The sequence below is a fragment of the Xiphophorus hellerii genome, chromosome 17 (assembly GCF_003331165.1).
Source record: "Xiphophorus hellerii strain 12219 chromosome 17, Xiphophorus_hellerii-4.1, whole genome shotgun sequence".
NCBI classification, from domain to species: Eukaryota; Metazoa; Chordata; class Actinopteri; order Cyprinodontiformes; family Poeciliidae; genus Xiphophorus; species Xiphophorus hellerii.
Genome location: NC_045688.1, coordinates 17,738,287 through 17,759,504, shown reverse-complemented (window position 1 = coordinate 17,759,504; position 21,218 = coordinate 17,738,287). Strand labels below are relative to the sequence as shown.

General features: G+C 39.3%; 2 protein-coding genes across 3 annotated transcripts; one reads left to right on the top strand and one right to left on the bottom strand.

The window, feature by feature from the left end:
- Positions 1 to 1,907: 1,907 nt before the first annotated feature.
- cdc123 (cell division cycle 123 homolog (S. cerevisiae)) lies at positions 1,908 to 11,030 on the bottom strand. 2 transcript variants are annotated; one of them, XM_032589603.1, is made up of 13 exons: positions 10,895 to 11,030; positions 10,545 to 10,616; positions 9,092 to 9,155; positions 8,178 to 8,210; positions 7,883 to 7,978; positions 7,686 to 7,792; positions 6,626 to 6,677; positions 5,574 to 5,649; positions 5,225 to 5,347; positions 4,998 to 5,026; positions 4,151 to 4,258; positions 3,929 to 4,066; positions 1,908 to 3,060 (listed from the first exon to the last, which is right to left on the bottom strand). In XM_032589603.1, exons 1-13 carry the CDS (start codon positions 10,966 to 10,968, stop codon positions 3,004 to 3,006), a joined length of 1,029 nt encoding a protein of 342 aa, XP_032445494.1. In that variant the 5' UTR covers positions 10,969 to 11,030; the 3' UTR covers positions 1,908 to 3,003. The 2 variants fall into 2 exon arrangements, with proteins under 2 accessions (XP_032445494.1, XP_032445493.1); XM_032589602.1 differs by having other exon boundaries at positions 3,929 to 4,258.
- Positions 11,031 to 11,897: 867 nt separating this feature from the next.
- nudt5 (nudix (nucleoside diphosphate linked moiety X)-type motif 5) lies at positions 11,898 to 17,309 on the top strand. The gene is made up of 9 exons (XM_032589615.1): positions 11,898 to 11,986; positions 12,277 to 12,372; positions 13,449 to 13,516; positions 14,211 to 14,371; positions 14,538 to 14,633; positions 14,731 to 14,832; positions 16,298 to 16,306; positions 16,396 to 16,449; positions 16,683 to 17,309. Exons 2-9 carry the CDS (start codon positions 12,316 to 12,318, stop codon positions 16,790 to 16,792), a joined length of 657 nt encoding a protein of 218 aa, XP_032445506.1. The 5' UTR covers positions 11,898 to 11,986; positions 12,277 to 12,315; the 3' UTR covers positions 16,793 to 17,309.
- The last annotated feature ends 3,909 nt before the right edge of the window (positions 17,310 to 21,218 follow it).

The following is a 21,218-nucleotide window of genomic DNA, read 5'->3' as shown; positions in this document are numbered from 1 at the left end:
AGCACTGTGTCAAAACCAGGGGTGTCCAAAGTGGGTCCTGGAGGGCCGGCATCCTGCCTGTTTTAGTTCCCTCCCTGGTTTAACGCACCTGGATCAAATGATGGCTCGTTAGAAGGCCTAAGACGAACTCTGACGTGCTGAAAAGGTTGTTGGTACCACCAGGGAGAGAACTGAAACGTGCAGGATGCCGGCCCTCGAGGACCCACTTTGGGCACCCCTGGTCAAAACAATCCGAACCCTTTGAAAAAGCCTGTGGTGGCGCTGCACCGAGAACCACTTAAGGAAACAACAGGAAAACCTCTGAAGAAGACACCGAGCGCAACTTCCTTCTTCAAGAAACGTAAACAAACATGGAGGAGAGTGAGGTTGTAGGAATTCTTTTTTGTATTTGGCTAATCCCACTGAGTGCTAGACCAGCTTTTGTTTTACTTGTATTTACCCAGAATCCCTTGCGCTATAGTCTGCTTCCTGCTTTTTGGTCGGTCTGCGTTCTGCTTAGCATTCACATATTTGAACTGCAACAGAGTTCACGTCAACTGAACTGAGGCTGAGGTGCGTAAGCGGACCAGAGTTCGCTTTTTCTTGGTCCGCATCAGAGTTGGATTGTGCATTCACACCTCCCCAAATGGTTATTGGTGTAAGCAAATAATCATAAAAAACAAAAACATCTATCTGAAATAAACTTTTCGGATATATTCTAATTTGCTGAATTAGAATATATTCTCATTCATAATGCCCACAATGATGGGCATTATGAATTCCATCTTTCAGATCTTTGCTGATGTCTTCCACCATCTTACCGTGGTGATTATTGGTTAATACCTGCTTCACTGAACGCTTTTCATCACTAGCACCTGGTTGATAATGACAATGTTTAAATAGAACACTTTATTAATGTATTTCGGGACAGTTGTTGTGTCATTGGATCTTCTAAGTTACATCCGCCTAACTCTGGCAAGGATCTGACCTTTAAGTAAATGGAAAGTGAATGTTGTGTGATGCATTATCATGGCGCCCTAGTCAAACCTGACCGCTTCCCCGATTACTGTGGGCCACTTTAGCTGGCAAATGCCCTTTGTTTCCTCTAATGAGCATTAACAAGAGTTGTGTCTCACACACTGCTGCGTGTCTACGTACAAGTTCCCCTGAAGTACTGCGACTCTCGGCTCCCTCACTTCCTCCTTCGCCAAATGATTGCTCCACAAATCCAGTAAGGGCGGGAAGCCTGGAGCCGTGTCCCACGCGTGCACAGCTCATTTAGCTCCCAGCGTAATGAGAAGTGTTATGTAAAAAGCTAAATCAATTTCTTATTCGCTTGTTTAGTGCGCCCGCTGGACCGACAGCCGGTCAATACGACAAGAAGTTTAACGGGAGGGGGTGATATATGTATTTATTTCTTTTTTTGGAGCTTGTGTCCACAGCAATGCATGATGGGAAGAATCGGGATTCGGGATTTGACCGAAAGCACCCCTGAGGCAGCTGGGAGCAAAGAGTATGTCAAAAGGAAATTTAGAGGTGCAGGAGCAGAGATAAATGATTATAAATTACACACGACTAAGTGACTGAGAGGTTTTAATGGTAAACAGGCAAACATGCTCTGGTTCATTTTAAAATACAGAACATCACTGCAGATAGCCAACAGAATACTGCCAATATTTGGTCAGGAGTAAATTCTTCCCTGCTTTTATTTCCACCTCAGACATTTAGCTTGCTGCCCCTGACTGTAGAAGTGACAGAAGACAGCAGCAGAAGGAGGTAATGGTTTCAAAGTGTATAAATCAGCCATCTCATTGGACAGAAAATGGCCTACATGAGGACACTCAAACTTACCACCATTGTAGCATCTTTACTAGTTAGCCTACTTTGTTTTTCACAGTGAGGAAAAAAGAAAGAGGCAGCAGTCAAAGTAGTTCCAAATCATTTTAAAATCATCAAAAGCTGAGAAATAATCAGTTACGGTTCCTTTTTGGCAGACTGGGACACACTTCCCCTAATCCACATATAACAGAGCTAATTTAGCATTTAGCACTTTTGCTAACTCTGGAAACGTTTAGCGCACTTAGCTCCCCCTACATTATTGCCATGAAGTAGTCAAAAAACGACACAGAGGTGGGAACACTTCTGCTAACAGCTGAGCTAATTTAGCGCATACATGTCAAGATTTGGATTGAGAATACGATGCTACTGTCACAGTCAGCTGGGAAGTAATGTAAGTGGAGAGGTGCAGGGGGGTTATGATAACACTGGAGCACAGCAGGAAAGGGGAGTAAAAAACGGGAGTTTCCCAGCCAAAACAGGACACTTGACAGGTATGAAAATTTTAGCATTCAACTCTTTTTGCTAACTCTGAGAACATTTTGCGTACTTAGTTTCCCTAAATTACTATATTTTTTGACAAACTGGTCAATTGTTGTTGTTTTTTTAAAGAAAGGCATACCATTTCCTAATTGTTTGGACATGTTCTTTGGAGAGATATGTCTAAAATGCTAGCATGAATAAAAACAAATAATAATAATAATAAAAGAAAACTTTCTGGGCCAAGTCAAATGTGTATCTCATAGGGGTGTCCTAACATACCTAAGAAGTACATACATAATGAGTAAAACAAGATTTTAAGACATTCATTTTTAATGTTTATGCCCGTGAAAATCACTTTCTCTCCCAGAGATAACAAAAAAATCAAATATGTGAAGAAGTCCATGTTTATTGGGGTGTCCTACTTTTTTCCACATTAACTGTTCATAACTTCTACATGCACTTATTTCTATATCTAAAAGCAGGCAAGTCAGACCCTCCGCAGTTACAGAGGAGGGGAAAAACCTGACAGGAAAATATGATCTCCAGGAGTTGCTAGCATGATTCGGTAACTTAAGTTCCGTTTCTCAGCTGTGACTCGGTTCAGAAGACGTGGAACAAGAACAGCGTGAGGACAAGAAAACGGTGTAAAAATAAATGACAGCGGGGAAACGAGTCTCTTCACACACGTTATACAAAAAGCTGACATCACTGGGGAGGATTCTCCTCCTCCTCCTCTTCGGATTCCTCCTGCTGGCTCTTCGTCTGAACAAAGTAGAAAGCAGAAGATTTGAATGAAACTTTATTGGACGCCAGGCCCATGTACAGAGCAGATGTTTAAGAAACAGCCCAACCTGGTGGTAAGCTTCGTAGATTTAGAAAAAAGCTGAGTCTAATTCGTCTTTGCTAGTTGGCCTATTTTGTTTTTCACAATCGAGAGAGAAAAAAAAGATACAGTTAAAAAAAAAAGAATATAGTTCCAAATAATTTTAAAATCACTAAAAATCAGAGATATAATCAGTTGCTATGGTTCTTTTTGGGCAGAGGTGGGCACACTTGTGCTAATATGCTAATAACGGAGCAATTTTTTTTTTGCCTAAAACTTTTGCTAATTTTGAAAACTTTTAGTGCGTTTAGCTTTCCCTAAATTAATTTTTCCAAATAAATTCCAAAACACAAAATTTTCTTGGCCGTTTTGAATTCCTCCAGCAGTTAGACGTTCATATTTCTGCTCTTATTTTGAAGTGGGTGTAGACTGTTTGTGCAACAGTCCCATTTCTTCTCCTCACGTTTTGGTTTTTTTCCCCCCTATAACTTAATTTCTAGCAACAAGCACACAGGAACAAAATAAAACACAGGCTGTAGAGAACAAGATATAAACGTGAATACGATATTTAAGGACGTCACAGAACATGTAAACTAGAATATCAAAATTACGTTGGTGCTTGAGGGTTATAGTCTTTCAAGGGCAGATATAATTTGAATTCAAATTAGCAGGTTAACGGATTAGCACTTTAGCATCAGCACCTGCCCAATACTGTACTGGTGTACAAGCAATTTTTTAGCTAGTTTGGAAACTGATTTTTAAATTCTTATCTGTCGCGTTTTCTAACGCGCAGACACCAGAACCCACCAGTTTCAGAAAGTCGATGAGCTTGTAGGCGTCCTCTCCGGCGGACAGGTCCACGAAGTCCCGCGGTATTCTGTAGCTCAGACACGGACTGGGCTGCACCGTCACCTCGCTGGTGGTGTAGCGGAACGCCGGGCCGTCCTGCCACACAAACCAGCCGTCACGGAGGGATCCGCGTCGGGTCGCGAAAGCAGGGCGCTTTGGGTAAAAACCGGGTTTGCTGACCTGCTGCTGATGGTCGACGACTTCTCCAGACATCAGCTCGTCCCAGCTGAACAGCAGCGAGTCGGTCACCTCTCCGAATGGGTTCAGGTCGATGAGCCACACCCTGCCCTGCAAAAAGAAGAAAAAAAACAAAACCTGTTGCTTAAGCTTTCTGTTCAGCTTTAGTTGCATTACAACCACTACTGGTGTTTTATATGCAAAAAGAATTCAGGCCAAGTTTCAAACAGTGAATCAGCAGGTAGACAATACATGATTGTTTTGAAAATGTACATCTGAAAAGGGTGAAAATGATCATGATAAACCATAACATTGTTGTTTTGACTCTCAAATTTCAATAAACTTTGATTTTGTACAAGAACGCTGACCGCTGGACCTGGAAGACATTTCAGCTCTCCAAAATAAACACAAAGAAAATGAAAAACAATTTAAAATATGAGGTATGCATCTCCAAAACCCTTCCACTGTAGCTCTCTGGCTGAATTTTTAGGGTTTTTGTTTTCCATAAATACAGAATTTAGGGGGCAAAAAAAATACTGTACAGTTTCTTTTTTTTTTTTGTTGGTTTGTTTTGTGTTGTTAAACCTAAAAACAGAATTAAAAGTTACAGTTTTTCATTTAACCATCAAACTTTCTCTTCCATAGCAGGCGTTTATATAAAAAGGGCAATCTTTTTGCCCTGAACGAATTTTATTCAGCAGCATCGAGGGCAAAGCCTCCAGCGTACAACTAGGTGCTGCTTTTCGTTAATCTAACACAGAAAACCTTTTTAAAACTCAAAGTTTGTGTTTTTTTCTTGACAAAATATGGAAGAGTCCAAGAGGTCTCCTAAAGTAGATAAACGAGTTACCTGGCTGTCTCTGTACACGTCAAACACAACTGGAAATGAGAAGAGAAAAAAAAGACAGAGACATTATTTCATTGTTTTCTTGACTTTCACACAACAAAGGAATCGTTTGAGATGAAATATTAAAATTTCAACACAGGAAAGAACCCAGACTCATTAACCTCCCCTCCCTCTCCTTTCCAGTCGCATAATTAGCTCATTTGTAAGACGGTGAATAAATGATGACTCACAGTCTTCGTCCAGGAAGCGGTACTGAACGTGCTGGCTGAAGAAGTCCTGGATGGCCTGGGAGATGTGCTGCTCCTGCTTCAGGATGTGCTGGTAGTACTGCGTGTGGTCCCTCTGGGAGACGGCTGCCGGATCGCGCAGACACACGCCAGTGAGCGCAGCTCAAATTGGATTTTATAATTAGCCCGCCGAACACAGGGCAAGGCTCAAACTCGGCCCGTTTTCGCAGGCGCTTCGGCAGGAGACGCTTTCTACTTATGCTTTTGATTCAGATTTTTTTTTTTTTTCCTCGTAGAGCGCCAAAGTGTCTGCCGCACGCTGCAGTTATGAGCGCGAGGGTTTGTTTCTTACCAATCAGTTTGTTTTCTTTGACGAAGCAGCGAAACTCTCCGCCGGGAATTAGCTCCGCCCACTTCCTCAACACCAGCTGAGGACAAGGACACCAACCGTTACCATCTAAACCAGGGATGCAACTAACGATTATTTTAGTAATCGATTATTCTGACGATTAATCGGAGAAGACAAAATTTGTACATTCTGCAGATTTTTTCTTGTAGTCACTTAAGTCTAACGAATATAAATATGTTGCATATAAACATCATTTGTAGCCTGTGAAGAGCTCAGTCCTTTCTGCGTGACTTATCAATACAGTGTAGAGTTAGTCTGTGGATTTTTTTAAATTAACTGATTAATTAGGAGGTTTTTTCCTTTTTCTTATTTATAAATTTTGAATCATGTGAAGCTAAAATGATCCCACTTGAGAAGTTCTGGGTAGAAAATATTTACAGAAAATAATTTTTTAAATCTTAAAGAAATGTGTATATTTTTCGTGCTGGTCTGTATGTGTTGTTCTTTCAGCAAATACAATTTCTTTTGAGCCTGTATACTCCAGTTAGCGATTAATTGGTAAATTGGCTGACAATTGTTTTATTTTTATTTGGACGATTAATCGAGATTAATTGTTTCAGCCTTAATTAAAAAAATACTAACTAATCAGAATTAAATATGACGGCACAGTTGACATTTATGGTTCTTCATAAATATATACCAACTGGTCTCCAAACTAGTTTCTAGTTTCTCATTCATGCTACATTCAAGTTCCTCTGAAATATAGAATTTTTGTCAATAATGACACAAAAATGAATAAAAATGATGGAGTAGAATTTCCTCTGTGCTTCTGTATTTAAGCACAATTAAGAATCTTATCAGGACTTTTAATGTTGGGCCATTTATAACCTGACAACAAATGTTAGAATTTTTTTTTCTCACTTTTCAGATGTGATTTGTGGTTTTAAAATCAACCTGCTGCTTTAAATGTTTTGCGTGTATGAAAAAAGCCTTCTCCATATGAATACACTGAAGCTGCAATATCAAAACAGATTTCCAAATGAAGACTGAAGTACCTCGTAACTGATGACTGGATCTGGAGAGTCCTGGTCGCTGCACTGGAGGAACCTGCAAAGCAAATCGCACCAAAGCTAGTTAGCGCTTTAGCTAGCAGTGGTCTTCACTTTACATTGATTTCCTATGAAAAGGATTCATAAAATTCATATTTCAGCTTTTTCCACTTATGTTATGCCGTTGTTTCCAGTCCCCATACCTTCCGGTAGGTTCTGAGGATTGCCAAGGTGCACAGCTGTGTGGTATTTTTTGCCAAGGTGGTATTTTTTCTTTTTTTTTTGTAACTTTTTATTCAGCAGAAGAACAGTATTTAACATAAAAACATGCAAAACAAATGACGACTGTCTCACATTTAAATAATCTTTCTAGACAATATATCTTAAATATGTCCGTAACTAGTACACTTAGGAAAAATATATCAAATTGGTATAACTACCACTAACAGCCGAATATAAAGCTCTGAAAAAAATGACGAGCCCACTGCAGTGAACCCCACTGAAAACCTCCTGGTTATTCCACCAAATATTGATGTCTGAACTCTTCCTAAGTTAAGACAATTGTTTTATTGTTTCCAAATGAATATTAGCGTGTTTTCTTTGCATTAGTTGAGGTCTGAAAGTGCTGCATCTTCTTCGTTATTTTGACCATTTCGCATTTTCTGCAAATAAATCTGAAATTTTTGCTTGGAATTTGGGAGACGTGTTGTCAGCAGTTCATAGGATAAAAGAAAAATGTACATCTTACTCAAACACATGCCTATAAAAAGTCAAATCAGAAAAATAGATCATCTTAAGTGGTCTCTTTAATTTTTTCCAGAGGTGTATCTATGAAAGATCACGGGGGAAGATGGACACAAAACCACTGTAAAAGAAAACAACAAAAAAAAAACAATTAAAGCAGAAATAAAAATAATAATGGGGTTTAGAGCAGATTCATTTCTGATACAGCTTAGAAAAAGTTTAGATGCAGGGGCTGTATAATTTCCCCCCGCCCCATAGATTTACATAAATATAAAAACTCATTTTGTAATGCTTTTCCTATAGGAAGAACAACAGGGCTTACGCCTGCGTGAGGTCGTGCGTGATGAAGTCGGAGCTTTTGAAGAGCAGGAAGACGTCGCCGAGGCTGCGGCACTCCAGCGAGCTGTTCAGAGCGATCCAGTTGGCGTCCTGTCAGAGGCCACAGGTGACAGAGGCTCTACCGGACGCTTCGCCACATCAGCAAACTCAATCGCCTGTGTGTGTGTGTGTGTGTTTTACCCGCGGAGCGCTCCAGTTGAGTTTGGGGAAGACACACCCACCCAGGGCGTTGATGGCCTCCAGCACTGTAGAAGCGAATTCCGGGAATTCGGGAGCCTTGGAAAAGGAATCACAATTATATTGTCATAACCAAGTAATAGGTACACAATGCTACACTATTTTTTTTCCGCTAGTAGCATTTCAACATAAGTTCAACTTAAAAACATTTCTGTGAAATAAATCCAGAAAATCTTCCATGTTCCTTCATCCAGATGAGACGAACATTCCAACAAGACACGGCCACTGAACTACTTACAGTGGCTATCGCTGTCGTCTCATCATCCGACCACTAGAGGGGAGTAGAGAAGCAACGGAATTATGAGAGAGTGAGAATTAACAGGAAAACAAATCAGATTTTAATGTCTGTGGAAGAGAAAGTCACACATGTGGTGGCAGCATGTTGCTGTGATTGTGTATTTATAGAGTCCACCAAATCTAAATTGGAATTTTGACCAACCCAGACAGACTCACTTAGAGCAGATTCACACTGAAAAATGGCCAGATGGTCAAAATCTAAAGAGCAAAACATAAAACCTAACATATGGTACTGAAAACTTATTTTACTTTCTTTCCTCAATGTTAGCCATTAACTGCACTATGTAGCCTAACATTCTGTTTATTTACTCTTTTTTTAAATACCAAAATAATGTGTAATTGTGCTAATTCATGTTTCCAAATGCACAGAAAATTTCAGAGTGCCCTTTGCACTGAGTAAGGTAAAAAAACAACCTTCGGTCCACCAGGGGGAGCTGTTGTAAAAGTTCACTTTCTGACAGACATTCTGTTGGGAGATAAAAGGAACAGACTCTTCTCTGCTTATGGAATAGTTTCTTCATCTCCTTTAATTTGATTGGTTGAGAAGAGGTGCTTTCATCTGTATTGACCAGCCAATGTTGAGACAGAGACGGCTCCAGTACAAAGTGAACAAAAGTCCTGAGCTGAACCTGAAATTGCCTTGATAAACCATCAGGTTTTAGAATGTGCTGATTAATGCTTCATTTTTCAGTCATGGTAAACTTTAGCAGACCGCATTCAGCTCAGGGCACACTCTGTGCTAACTTGTAACGGTGCTAACAAGCTAACCTCTTTTCCTGTGTTGCCAGCAAGCTAACGCAGGCTCAAGCGGATGATGAGATGAGTGAAGTTTCTCCAATCTCAAAGTGGCCTTACCTGTACGTCTTCCTCAGCATCTGACTCGCTGTTGTTGGTTTGTATCGGCTGGGAGTTGTGATCACTGGGGAGACAAGAGGAGGAGCGCTCGTGTAAAATTTAGGGTTTGAATAAAACTCCGAGCCCCGCCCACCGCCGGACGGCTGAGCCACAGCGCCCAGAACCCGTCGACGTTCCACCTGTTACCCTCTGTCTTCTACACACTTTCATTTTCCTTCTCTTCAGAGCAAACTAACACTTCTCCAGGTTCTCTTCCTGCCACCCCCTCCTGTCCATATACGTCATCTGTAAATAATATGATATAATCCAGGGTCTCTGCCTGACCTCACCTGTAAACACGGCGGAACACGCAAGTGACTTGCTGAAGAAGCACTCTTACAGCACACCTCACCACCGTCTCACTATATATTGTTCATGCATAGATCTACAACTAGACGTACAGATAAAGAAAACAATTTTTAGCTTGATGAACTCTAACCGGTCGGTAACCTGTCAGAAACTACAAACTGTCAGATCTTTTTTCCAATCAGTGAACACCAGGCCCGACACGATAACAAATGTTGCTGTTGTCCCAAAAATGATTGCGGTAAATCATAATGTTGCTGTTTTGAGACCATTTTCAACTAATATATTGATAATAGCATAATAATGAAAGTTCACCTTCTCAAAGACGAAAAATCTGTAATTTTCTAAACAGCCCGTAACACTGGAACAGGAAAATATTCTTCCGGCGATGGCTGCAGCCTAAAGTACCCGTCTAAGCATGTCTTACGTTATTTGTTTTTTTTGTTTTTTGGATGGGCTGAACTGAAACTAATTTCGTTGCGCTTCTGTACGATGAAAATAAAGGCTGATTCTGATATTTTAAATATGCAAAATAAAACACAACAACACATAAAATGAAAATAAAAATCACACCCAACGGGAAAAAAATGAAATAAAATTGATTAGGTCTATGTGAATAAAATAGTTTGTCAAAAAAAAAAATAGTAATCAGAAAGGAAATTACTGAACTAATTTTAATTTATGCGATTAATTGCTTATTGCGACATGTTTAGTGAATTAGTTAATTACTGAACTAATTTTAATTTATGCGATTAATTGCTTATTGCGACATGTTTAGTGAACGTTTAACCTTCTTTAAAGGTTATTAAAGAAGAAAGAAATATCAAAATGAGCTGTTTTCAATCACAGGGAGATTTAAGAATATAGATTATGGAAGCATAAATATGTAAATAATTATTTTCTACAACACATTTTCGATAAAAGTCCCAATGGGGATCAGAAACAACATAAGCTAAAACGGATTGTGATATAAATTTTTAATTTCTGTGCAGGTCCAAGAAAAGCTCAACGCCATTAATGAAAACATGTACCGTGTTCCGTGAACTGTTCTATTTCTGGTTGTAGATTTTTTTTGTGTGTGTGTGTGTGTGTGTGTGTGATTTCATACCTTCCAGAGATTACCAGTGTCCCATCGTCCAGTAAATAGTCTATTACATTCTGAGGCAGTGGAAGGATCAGACTGGGAAACGAGACAGAAATGAATCAGAAACAGATCATGAAAGCAGAGGGAACTCAGGAGAATCTGAGCTCAGCTGGACTCTGACAAATATTTCAGAACACAAACAAATATTTCAGAAATGTGTTTGTGTTTCAGAACACAAACACATTTCCACAGCTGTGTCTTTCCAAGACACAGCTGTGGAAATGTGTCTTGTTGCTAACGTTAGTCGTGTTTTACAGCAGCAGAAACAAACAAGCGCTCCTAGCCTGTTTTCCGACTAAACCGTTTTCGTTTACCTTTTTATCGTGTGCTTCTTAAATATCGGATACCAAACAGAGAACTGGCAGTGGACAACTTGCTCCTTCTTCATGCTGTAAGATCCTGAGAAGGAAACATGTCCGTCGCTAAATGTCCTCCGGATACTTAGACCGTTTTAAAATGGCCATGGTCTCCAAAATTCGTTTACAGTCTCAAAATATCAGAAAATGTTTCCAATCGTGTAAATACAACAGTTTATATTTATTTAACTTAGAAAACTGCGCTTTGCGTGAAAAGCTTTTCCTTTTTCGCGGAGGAGCAATTTTGGAGATGCACACAAGGACGTAAAGTGAGTGCGTACACGCAACATAGATCGTTTATTAGTGTGACGATTTATTTTTAAACTTTTTAAACTGCTTCTTTTTTTTTTACAAAGAAGATCGCATTTGCAGCGAAACTAGAAAGCCCAGTTTGATTATTAGCTACTTCTTATAAATACATTAGAGGAAAAATTCTCAAAAAATATTTTTATTGCTTTAATTTGTTTGCACAAGGTGTCATCACAAATGGCACATACGAACAAACTGAACAGCAACACACCTACAGTGAGATACAGTGGTGGCAGCAGCATGCTGTGGTGGTGATACTATGTCCTGTATGTAGCAAATTTACATTTTTTAACATTGAAAATAAAATAAAAAATAAAAATCTGTTATATATTTTTAAAACAGATAAAAGAAAAAATGTTCTTCTGAGTCGCTGACATGGTTAGTAGCTTTGATTTAAACAGAAAATGAAGGGTTTAAATGATTATCCTATCCCTCTCTTGGCTTTATCTGTTTTCATTTACTAATCTAAAAGAGCATCAAAGCACGTGCTGTTGTATTTATCTACCAAAAACGTTCAGTAAAATTGAGGACACTTTAAAAATTGTTGTTCAAATATGTTTTTGCTATAACTTATAACTTTATATGAATTTTTTTATTTAAAAAAAAAAAAATCAGATAAAATAAGACAACAGAAAACCTCGTCTGTGACGTTTTCCTTTCAACAGGAAGTGGTGTCAGAGTGACTCATCACTACAACTTCACCCTCTTTACCCTGCTAGTTAAGCACGGCTGGGATTTCACGTGAGTTAAGTTTCATTTCTTTTAGTTGAAAGGAAAATATAATGCTTAAAATACGCAGACTACGAAGCCTTGGGCCACTTTCAACTACAGAGCTTACAGCTTCTGATTAACGGACAGAAAACCGGTCTGAACCAGAATAATGTTGAAAAAACAGGGAGAAATTGGCATTTTATGTTGTGTTGCAGCTAAGTGGGTAACTAAGGAGTGTCTTCAAGCTTTAAAATACAACTTATGGCTTTTGAACGGTGTTTGCTTGCACATGTAATTAACAGTAGGTTAATTTTGTACAGGCTTTCTGACTGGACGTTCCTACATTTCCTGTAGTGAAAATGAGCAATCCCGAGGACCCTAAAGTGACAACAACACCACATATAATCAAAGAAGAGGTTTGTCGAGTTTTTCTGATGCTATAGGACAAACCGGAAATAATTGTAATTACTTTTAACAGTTGTGTATATCAATGCAGTACATTTTTTAAAAGAATGTTTAAACTAGAAAACTCCTTACCAGTCATTTTAGAAAGTTTTTGTAAATAAGAGGGTTTTTTGGGGGGTCTGGGGTCTCATGTTTGTTAGGGCCATTAAAATAGCTTAATATCCAGCATCCAGATGTATTCTAACAGGGCTGACCCGAGATTGACTGGGGCCCTGGGCAGGACTTGATTTGAGGAACCCAATTATTGATCAGCTCCCACAGCCCCATCAGCCAGTTTTAAACAAGAATGTGTAACAAGATGTAACTGCTTAAAACAAGAAGAGCGACAATTATTCTGCTGAATACAATTTAAAAAAATGTCATCAGATAAACCATTTTTGTTATTTCGCTCTGCTACAGAGCTACGCAAAGATCTGGAATATTCCTATGCGGTGCTGAGCATTAAAACAATTGTATTAATTTGTCATGTGACACAGCAAGTTAATGAAACTGATAAAGGCAGGTTTTAATTTCAGATAAGACAGACAGTACATGTGGCCTAGCAGGCAATATGTTGGGCCACCATTATTTAGCATTTTTACAAGATGGAGAAGAGTTTGCAACCAGTAGTATGAACTTGGCTCACATTATTTCTTGGTGGTACTCATACGTTTTTGTACTTTTTTTCCTAAACTGCAAATAGACTAGATATGGGTAGTTAAGAAAGTCTCATTATTAATCCATATAAAGTCCTGTGATTCTTAAGGGAGTTCAGTTCATGAAAAAGTTTTGAAATGATGTTGCATTGCACAAATGATCACCTTTTGCGATTCTGCTCTTAAAGGAGAAACACAAGTATAACAGACTGATATTAGGACAATTATCCAATAGTGGAGCTACCAGCGGGTAGTGTTTACGCACAACGTTAGGGCGGTCTCATAAAATCCTAACAAGTTGTTTTTAGTTTAATGGAAGAAAACATTGAATGAGTTAAATGAGAACGAACTGTTCATTCCACCCGTTGTCTTATCAACTGTTTGTGTTGCAGGTGTTGGCAGAAGGGAAATGGGTAAAGCTGGAACAGACCACATACATGGACCCTGCAGGAAACACCAGGTGGCGCTCAAGCCTTCATATATGCTTTAAAGGGCCATTATTATGTAAAGTTGACTTTTTTTTAAGCTTTCCATCATGTTATAGTGTTATTCCCTCACCAGAAAACATACCAGGAGTGTTGCCTTGCTTCTTTCAGGAATATGTGAGAAATTCTTTCATCTCCATGGCAACCACTCAGTTGTGTAAAACGCCTGGGTGGAGCTAGCTCCGCCTTCAAGACAGAGCTCCTCCTGAAAGCTGCAGTTTCCAGGTTTCTGAGATTCTGCCTTACAGAGCAGCCCTCCCAGTGACTCTCCCACTCAGCTCCTTCAGACTAGCCAGAAGCAATTAGCAAACACCTGGTGGAATTGCGCATCAGCTGAGCTCATTATAGGAGCTACTTCTCAGTGAAATGCTGGTAAAAACGCTGTTAAAGCGTTCATAGAGGAGCCGTGTTGTGATGACTGATGACTGCTTGGAGGCGGAGTTTCTTAAAGAGACAGAGACCCAATTCAAGGCGTTAAATTACAAAGTCAAATTTCTTTTAAGTTATATCTGATACATAGAGCATTTCTATAACAACTTAAGGTAACTTGGTTAATTGATTGTGCTATAAAATGGCACTATGTGGCTGGAGAATAAATATTACTGCCCCTTTAAGAAGTGAATCAGTGGCTCATGGTGTTTCCTCCTATCTGTGTTTGCAACTTCCAAGAACCTGGGAGACGGCGAAGCGGACGACCAGGAGGACCAACACAGAGGCAGACGGAGTAGGAATCATCGCGCTGCTGAAGCGGACGCTCCATAAAGACTGCGTCGTCATGGTGAAGCAGTTCCGTCCTCCAATGGGAGGCAACACCCTGGAGTTTCCAGCAGGTCCCGTTCCAAGAAACCAAATGCCTAAACGCCCCCCCCCACCCCTCCACACACACACATTTTAGGCTTCTGTAATAAATCTGTCCCGTTAACTAACCTGTCCCCCGTCCCATGCTGTAAAGTTTGGAATGTTTCTGGCTGTGAACACAGTCCTGGCTGTGTTCAGGACTGATCGATGAGGGGGAAACGGCAGATGTGGCTGCGCTGAGGGAGCTGAAGGAGGAAACCGGCTACAAAGGAGAAGTGGTGGGAGTGACTCCAGGTATTTCTACACAGTGAGGTGGATCTGATTGCATTAGCTCCTCTATCTTATCTGGAGCTGGTGGGAGTGGGATGACGGTTGCATGTTGTGACTGCAGTGACCTGTCTGGACCCCGGCCTGTCCAACTGCACCACCCAGATCGTCCTGGTCAACATCAACGGAGACGACGTGGAGAACATCAACCCCACACAGCAGCTGGGTGAGGACACACTGGTCCACACACACAAAATAGTCAAACAGTCATAAACAGACAACCCAGAAACTCTCCTATTCAAAAGTTTCTTCAGTCAAAACAATAAATGTATGGAATGAAATGTCATTTGAACAAGAAACCTCTGCAAAAAAAATGAAAACAAATGTGAGGAGGGGTTTTAAAATCCCTTAAATTCATAGAAAAGGACAAAAAAAGAAGAAAAAATGTAATTCTAAGGCGATTGAAGAAGGAATTTGAAAACTGAAGTGCTTGCTAAAACAAAACGTATGTTTCAATTTAACAAAAACTCCAACCCTACATACACACATTTTTCAGGTTCCGAACGGGCTCCTGAATTCTTGACAATACTTGAATTTCAGTTTGGTGTTTTCAAGGTTGAATTCTGTATAAAGTCCATGAAAGTGCTTGATATTCAGAGCGTGCAGCTTTGAAATAAATTGCAATCTAACATTTGGTTAAAAGTCTAAATTTGAGAAAAGAAAATGTGGGTTCAACTATAAATAACATTTTCCAGACTATTTTTCTTGTTTTAGGTTAGTTTGGTTGTTTTTCTGCAGAGAACTCTCTCACATTTCTAGCCATAAATCATGGATTGTCAATGAACATATTTATTTATTTTCTATTGTCATTCCTAGGCTTTCTACTAATACAGCTGAAAACAAAATCAAGAGATTTGCCATTAAAATCCTTCATTAATACAAGTCTAGAGATAAAAAATCTAAATAAAATTGACCAGTAGGTGGTGCTGGTGTGAAGCTTTATATTTAGATCTAACCTGAGATGTATAAAATGAATCTTGCTGTTGCCTTTGAGAGTCAGGAAGTTGTTGCTTCTTAATTTCTACACTGAGTTAATTATCAGGAAGTCAGACATTTGCTATAATAACAGGACTTCTTGCACTTTTCTGACCAATAAGAAGCTTTTCATTCAAAATATAAACATGGCAGCACGACATCAGTCTGCAACAGTTAGCTCTAAATGATCTTGGAGATTTACAGAAAAAATGACTTTACCCATAATGCATAGCGTCATGTGGGGGGAACATCAACTGTTAACATAAAATGAGGATTTTAGGCCTTCTGCTGCCACATGACCTAAACAAATAAAATGAGTTATTGCTACAGCAACTGAGGGAAATATGACATCACCTGTCCGAAAGTCGACTCAAATTTGGTCGTCGGCGTAAATATGATCCCAAACAGAGAAGCAGCTGCTTTGAGTTGCTGCAAAGCGTTGCCTGTGTTAACGTGCAACGGGTGTGGCCCATTAAGCTCATCCTCCGGCAATTCAGCTCCATTTAAAAATCTGTTTCAAACTATAAAGAGCTGAGTTCACACTCCAGCTCTTCATCCCAACCCAGAGCAACGCAGGTCAATAGGTCACCTGTGAACTCTGTGCAGCATTCAGCTCCTTCAGCAGCTTAACCTGGCTCTCCTCTGCTCTCTTCCAGGCGACGGAGGTGAGTTTCATCTTCTTTTTTCCTTCACAAATGCATTTTTCCTCCCTGGACACACAAATCATCACGCCGGCCTCCATCGTCTCTTCCAGAGTTTGTCGAAGTTATCCTTTTACCGCTCGATGAGTTCCAGTGCAAAATCGACGGTAGGTTTTCGAAAAAAAAAAAAAGACTTCGGCCAAGTCATGAAACAGGTTCAAGTTCATCTCACTGAGTTAGTATAGAGCCGAGAAATTTTCATATTAATCTGCTAAATTGTTTTAGCCCTCAAAGCTTGATAAAATAAGCAAGTAAAATAAGTTTTTGAGTGAAACTGATCTAATATACACATTTATTGAGCTGCTACTGGTAATGTAGCTAACTATGATTTCTTGCCCAGACCTGATCCGGAGGGAGAAGATCATTGTGGACTCCAAGGTTTATATCTTTGCCATGGGAATGGCTCAGGCCTTCTTCAAGCCCAGGGAGCTGCCCGTCCTAAAGCAGTGATGGAACAAGGAAGAGCTAGTCTTTACTCTGACCCGCGCCTGGGAATTTGAGGATTCTTCTCATTTTGATGGGGGATTTTTTTGGAAAACGTATGGATTTGTGCTTTTTAATCTAAATTAATCTGGTACTCCAAAGCTGTAAAGAAATAATGAAAGAGATCAGGGTCAAAACTACATTAACCCTTGCTCTCAATGTCTTTCATTCTCAACATGAGATTTGTTTAATGTTTGACATTCCTTGAGTGATGATTAGGAACATTTAATTGCATCAAACCTTTTTAATGTAGTTCTCAGGAAACATTCCTTAATAATTGCTAACTTTGTTTTCAAAGAATCTTGGCACATTTGTTGCTAAATTAGTTGTTATGGTGAATGTAAATATGCCTGATGAAGCATTGACAGTGTGGGAGGGTGTTTTACTCTGTAGTGTACGGTGATGGTAATGCCAACCCAGTCAGCTGATTGGGTCATTCTGTACCCAAACTACTGACCAGTGAATAAAAAGTGTTTCTACCTGTGTTGTGGCTGGAATGTGTGCTTTTTACTTCACGTTTTTCCGTAACGGACTAACTGTTGACAGGTTAGAGGCCCAGTTAGAGAAATTAAGATTAGCCCAGAGCAGGGCATGGTGGGAAAAACAGAAATGAATCATTACTAACAAAATATTTGACACCAGAGGGCGCCCTTTCCCCTTTCTCCACTCTTACCACTGTCCAACGTTTAACGATGGTGCTGAAATCCCAGCTGTAAAGGGAACCAAAGCTCACTTTATCTGGTTGACGTGTAATTATGTTCAAGTTTGTTGTAATTAATAGATGAACTTCACACCACCTTGCTTTTTTTTTCTTAAAAGAAAATGAAAATGTGAAATACTCAGCTATGCTATAAAAATGATGCCATACTATAAAATCTCAACTATGCACTACTAAATTTTTGTCTCTTAAAATCCAACAAAAAAAAAACCCTATAAAAACTTTAGTGTGACAAAATGTCAAGACCAAGTTTGTTTATGTAGCAACTCCTGTTGCACAAAGTGCCTTACGAACCAAATTCAACTAAACTCAAAGACATCATGCAATAAAAATGTACAGTGTAACCAATGAGGTTCGAGCTCAGACTCTGGATGGGACACCATCCATTTTGACTCGACTGAAAAACAACAACGTAACATGAAATTGAACCCTGCAGCAGGAAGTAGGTGTAGAGGCCAACATTCTGAGCATGTGCTCCTCTCTTTTTGACCATCTGGACGGTTTGAAATCGAAGGACAGAGATGCAGCTGTCCAATCTGCAACAAACAGATGAATAACATTAGCTGGAAGCTTCAGTGTGTGTGTGTGTGTTGTATTCACCACTGCAGATGCACCAGCACCACTCTCATCTTACAGCTAATAAAAACAAGACATTTAAGAACAGAGTTCTTAAAAAAAAAAACTTTTAATACAGAAATGAAGGCTTAATGAAAAATATATTTCATACATGCTCAAAGGCAGTGATGGCAAAGTTACTTTGAAAAAGTAACTAATCAGATTACTGATTACTCCTTGAAAAAGTAACTTAAATGACTGATTACTTGATTTGGAAAGTAACTAAGTTAGATTACAAGTAACGTTTTAGTCACTTTCAGCAGCTGCTGACCTGTGATGCCTCTCTGTCCCTCCATCGACCTTTGCCCTGTGACGCCTCTCTGTGCCTCCGTCGATCTCTGCCACGACCTTACCTTAGTAATTATTTTCAATCAAATTCAATAAATTTGAATATTACTTAAAAAAGGCTGCACAGACCTGATTCAGAAGAAAATTAAATTGTCTGCAGGGCTTCTCATCGATATCCAATTCTTTTGTTTTTAGCCAATATATATTCTTCGTCTTAGAATTTTTTTTCTATTCTGTATTTGTAATTTATTTGTATATTTGTTTAATTTACTAGTATGTACGTATAAATATATATTCATTTATTTACTTATTATCAGTATTATTATTTTTTCTTTCTTTGTTTCTTCCTCTGCCTCCTGTGGAGTGTGTGTGTATGTTGTGTTGCTAGAAGCTGCTGCAGAGATTGGATCTCTGCTGGCTGTGTGTCTTGTGCTTAGACCTGGATATGGTGCGTTCAGGGTGGGTTGGGTTCTGGGAGAAATCAGCTTGAACTTCTTTCTCTATCTATAACTACCGCGTTTTCATTGTGCTAATGACTGATGTATTTCAAGCTGTAAAATTCAATAAAGAAAGTTGGAAAAGAATAAAAATAGGGCTGCACAGTTTTTTATCACTGTTGCCTTGCAGTAAGAAGGCTCTGGGTTCGATTCCCGGCCCGGCGTCTTTCTTTCTGCATGCAGTGTGCATGTTCTTCATGTGCATGGTGAGTTCTCTCCGGGTACTCCGGCTTCCTCCCAAAGTCCAAAAGCATGACTGTATAAATTCTCCTTAGGTGTGTGTGCCTGGGCGTAAAGTGAGGGAGAAGCAACAGCAGCGCTGAACGGCACAGAGAGCAGTTAACTGTTAGCTGTGGCTCTGCAGCACAAAGAAAATACCCTCCAGTAAGTAAATAGTCAAAGCAAAAGACATGTAACACATTATATTTGCTTTCACTGCTCAACAGGAAGAAACACATTAATAAAAATCAGACTGCAGTTTGTTCATTTCATTACTTTGGCTGAATCATGATAAACTGCCTTGTTATGCCTGAAATCAAAACTAGCTAAACTGGCTACATTGCTTTGATAGACTTAGCTTTTTTTTTTGTTAAAGGTAGAAAATACCTCAATTATATTTAGCCCTTCAACTCTTACATTAATAAGAAGAGTTTGAAACAGGAGAGCTGAGCGTTAGCACTAGCTGACAGCTCGGTGGAAGCTGAGAGCAGAGGGGCTTTTTTTGCAGAGCAGCTGACAGGAAAAAAAAAAGAAGGAATGCCTTTAGTTCTTACTGTCTTCAACGTAGATCCTTTAAAACCACACAATAAAATCTGAATATTTTTTCCATAAAATCCCTGGTGCTTTGAGCGTTAAGTTGAAGTTATAATACTTCCCAGATATTCACCTACCAGGTTCTCAGCCATCCAGGACATGGGGAAACCAGAAAAGGTTTAAACATAAAGCAACTTAACAAGTTATCATTTAAATAACACATAACTTGTATTGAGAGCCACTACAATAAATCTATTTATGAGGAATTTTATTAAGTGGAGTCACTCATTAAAGCTTGTTTTTATTTAGAGTCTTTATTTTTGTAAAGGTGTAGCAGAGATTAGATCAGTGACACTGAACCAAACTCATATACAACATTTAGATTTTAGTTTGTTTTAATTTTAGTCTCTACGGGTCTCAACAGTTTAACTGAGAAAAACACTTTTGTTGTACATTAACACTTACTAGACATCTTTGTTCCTGAAGCTTGAACACATTAAAAGCTTTTTAAGCCACGTTACAATTCACTGTAACTTTTCTGACTCCCCCCAAAATTACGTTTAAGAAATTTCCTTGTTTATCGTCCCCCCCAAATAATGAGATGAGATTTGCTCCCCTGAATTATGTTGCACTCACCCGCACTGTTTCCAGGAAGTACTAAAGTACAAAAAGAGACTTTTTAACATTTGTCTTGCAATCAAAGGATAAAAGGAGTAGTGTCAATATCTTGGCTTACAGCATTGCCAAAAATGTTTTGTTTTTATTTAATTTAAAGTAATTTAAGGGTATGCACTGATTGCTGTTTCCAAGGCAATGTAATAACAGCTGAAATGAGCCTGTTTCTGTTTTTAAAGTCAAATAAATCTGCAAGTGAATTGCAAAACAGTGAGATAAAGTATTATAATGTGGAGAAAATTGATCCCAGGGATCGCATTCAGTGCCAAAAGAGTCTGGCCCGAACATTGTTCCTTGAGGCGCACAATAACTAAAAGTGCAATATTTTTGTTTTTTTTTAACTGAATGGACTTACATTCATATAGAATGTAAATAGGACCTTTGAATGTGAAAAGCATATTTTTAATGCTCCATTAGACATCAGCTTCTGGACACTGTAACAAACTAGACCGCAGGAATTTCTCCCAACTGCTCCCCATTCGTTGTCCAACGCCATCTGGTTCCGATCTGCTGCAGGAGCGCACTTCAACGGGAAAAGTAAGCAAATGTTGCAGAAGTGTAGCAATTGTCGCCTTCTTCCTAACTGCTGTGGCACAAGTTATAGCCTGGTGGGTTACTTTGGGCTCTGAGCAGAGCGCTAGAGAAGACCAGATGCTGATTGGACGTGGTCCACAGTCTCTCTGAATTGCTGGGTTAATTGGGGAAAACTCTGTCCTGTGAAGCACATGTGAACCAAAGAGCTCAGTGGAGTAGAACAGAACTGTCATTGTTCTTGTAAACTGTCTCTGTTTGTCCTGGATATGGTCTACAGAAAATCTACGAATAGGCAAATTTTCCACCTCACTGT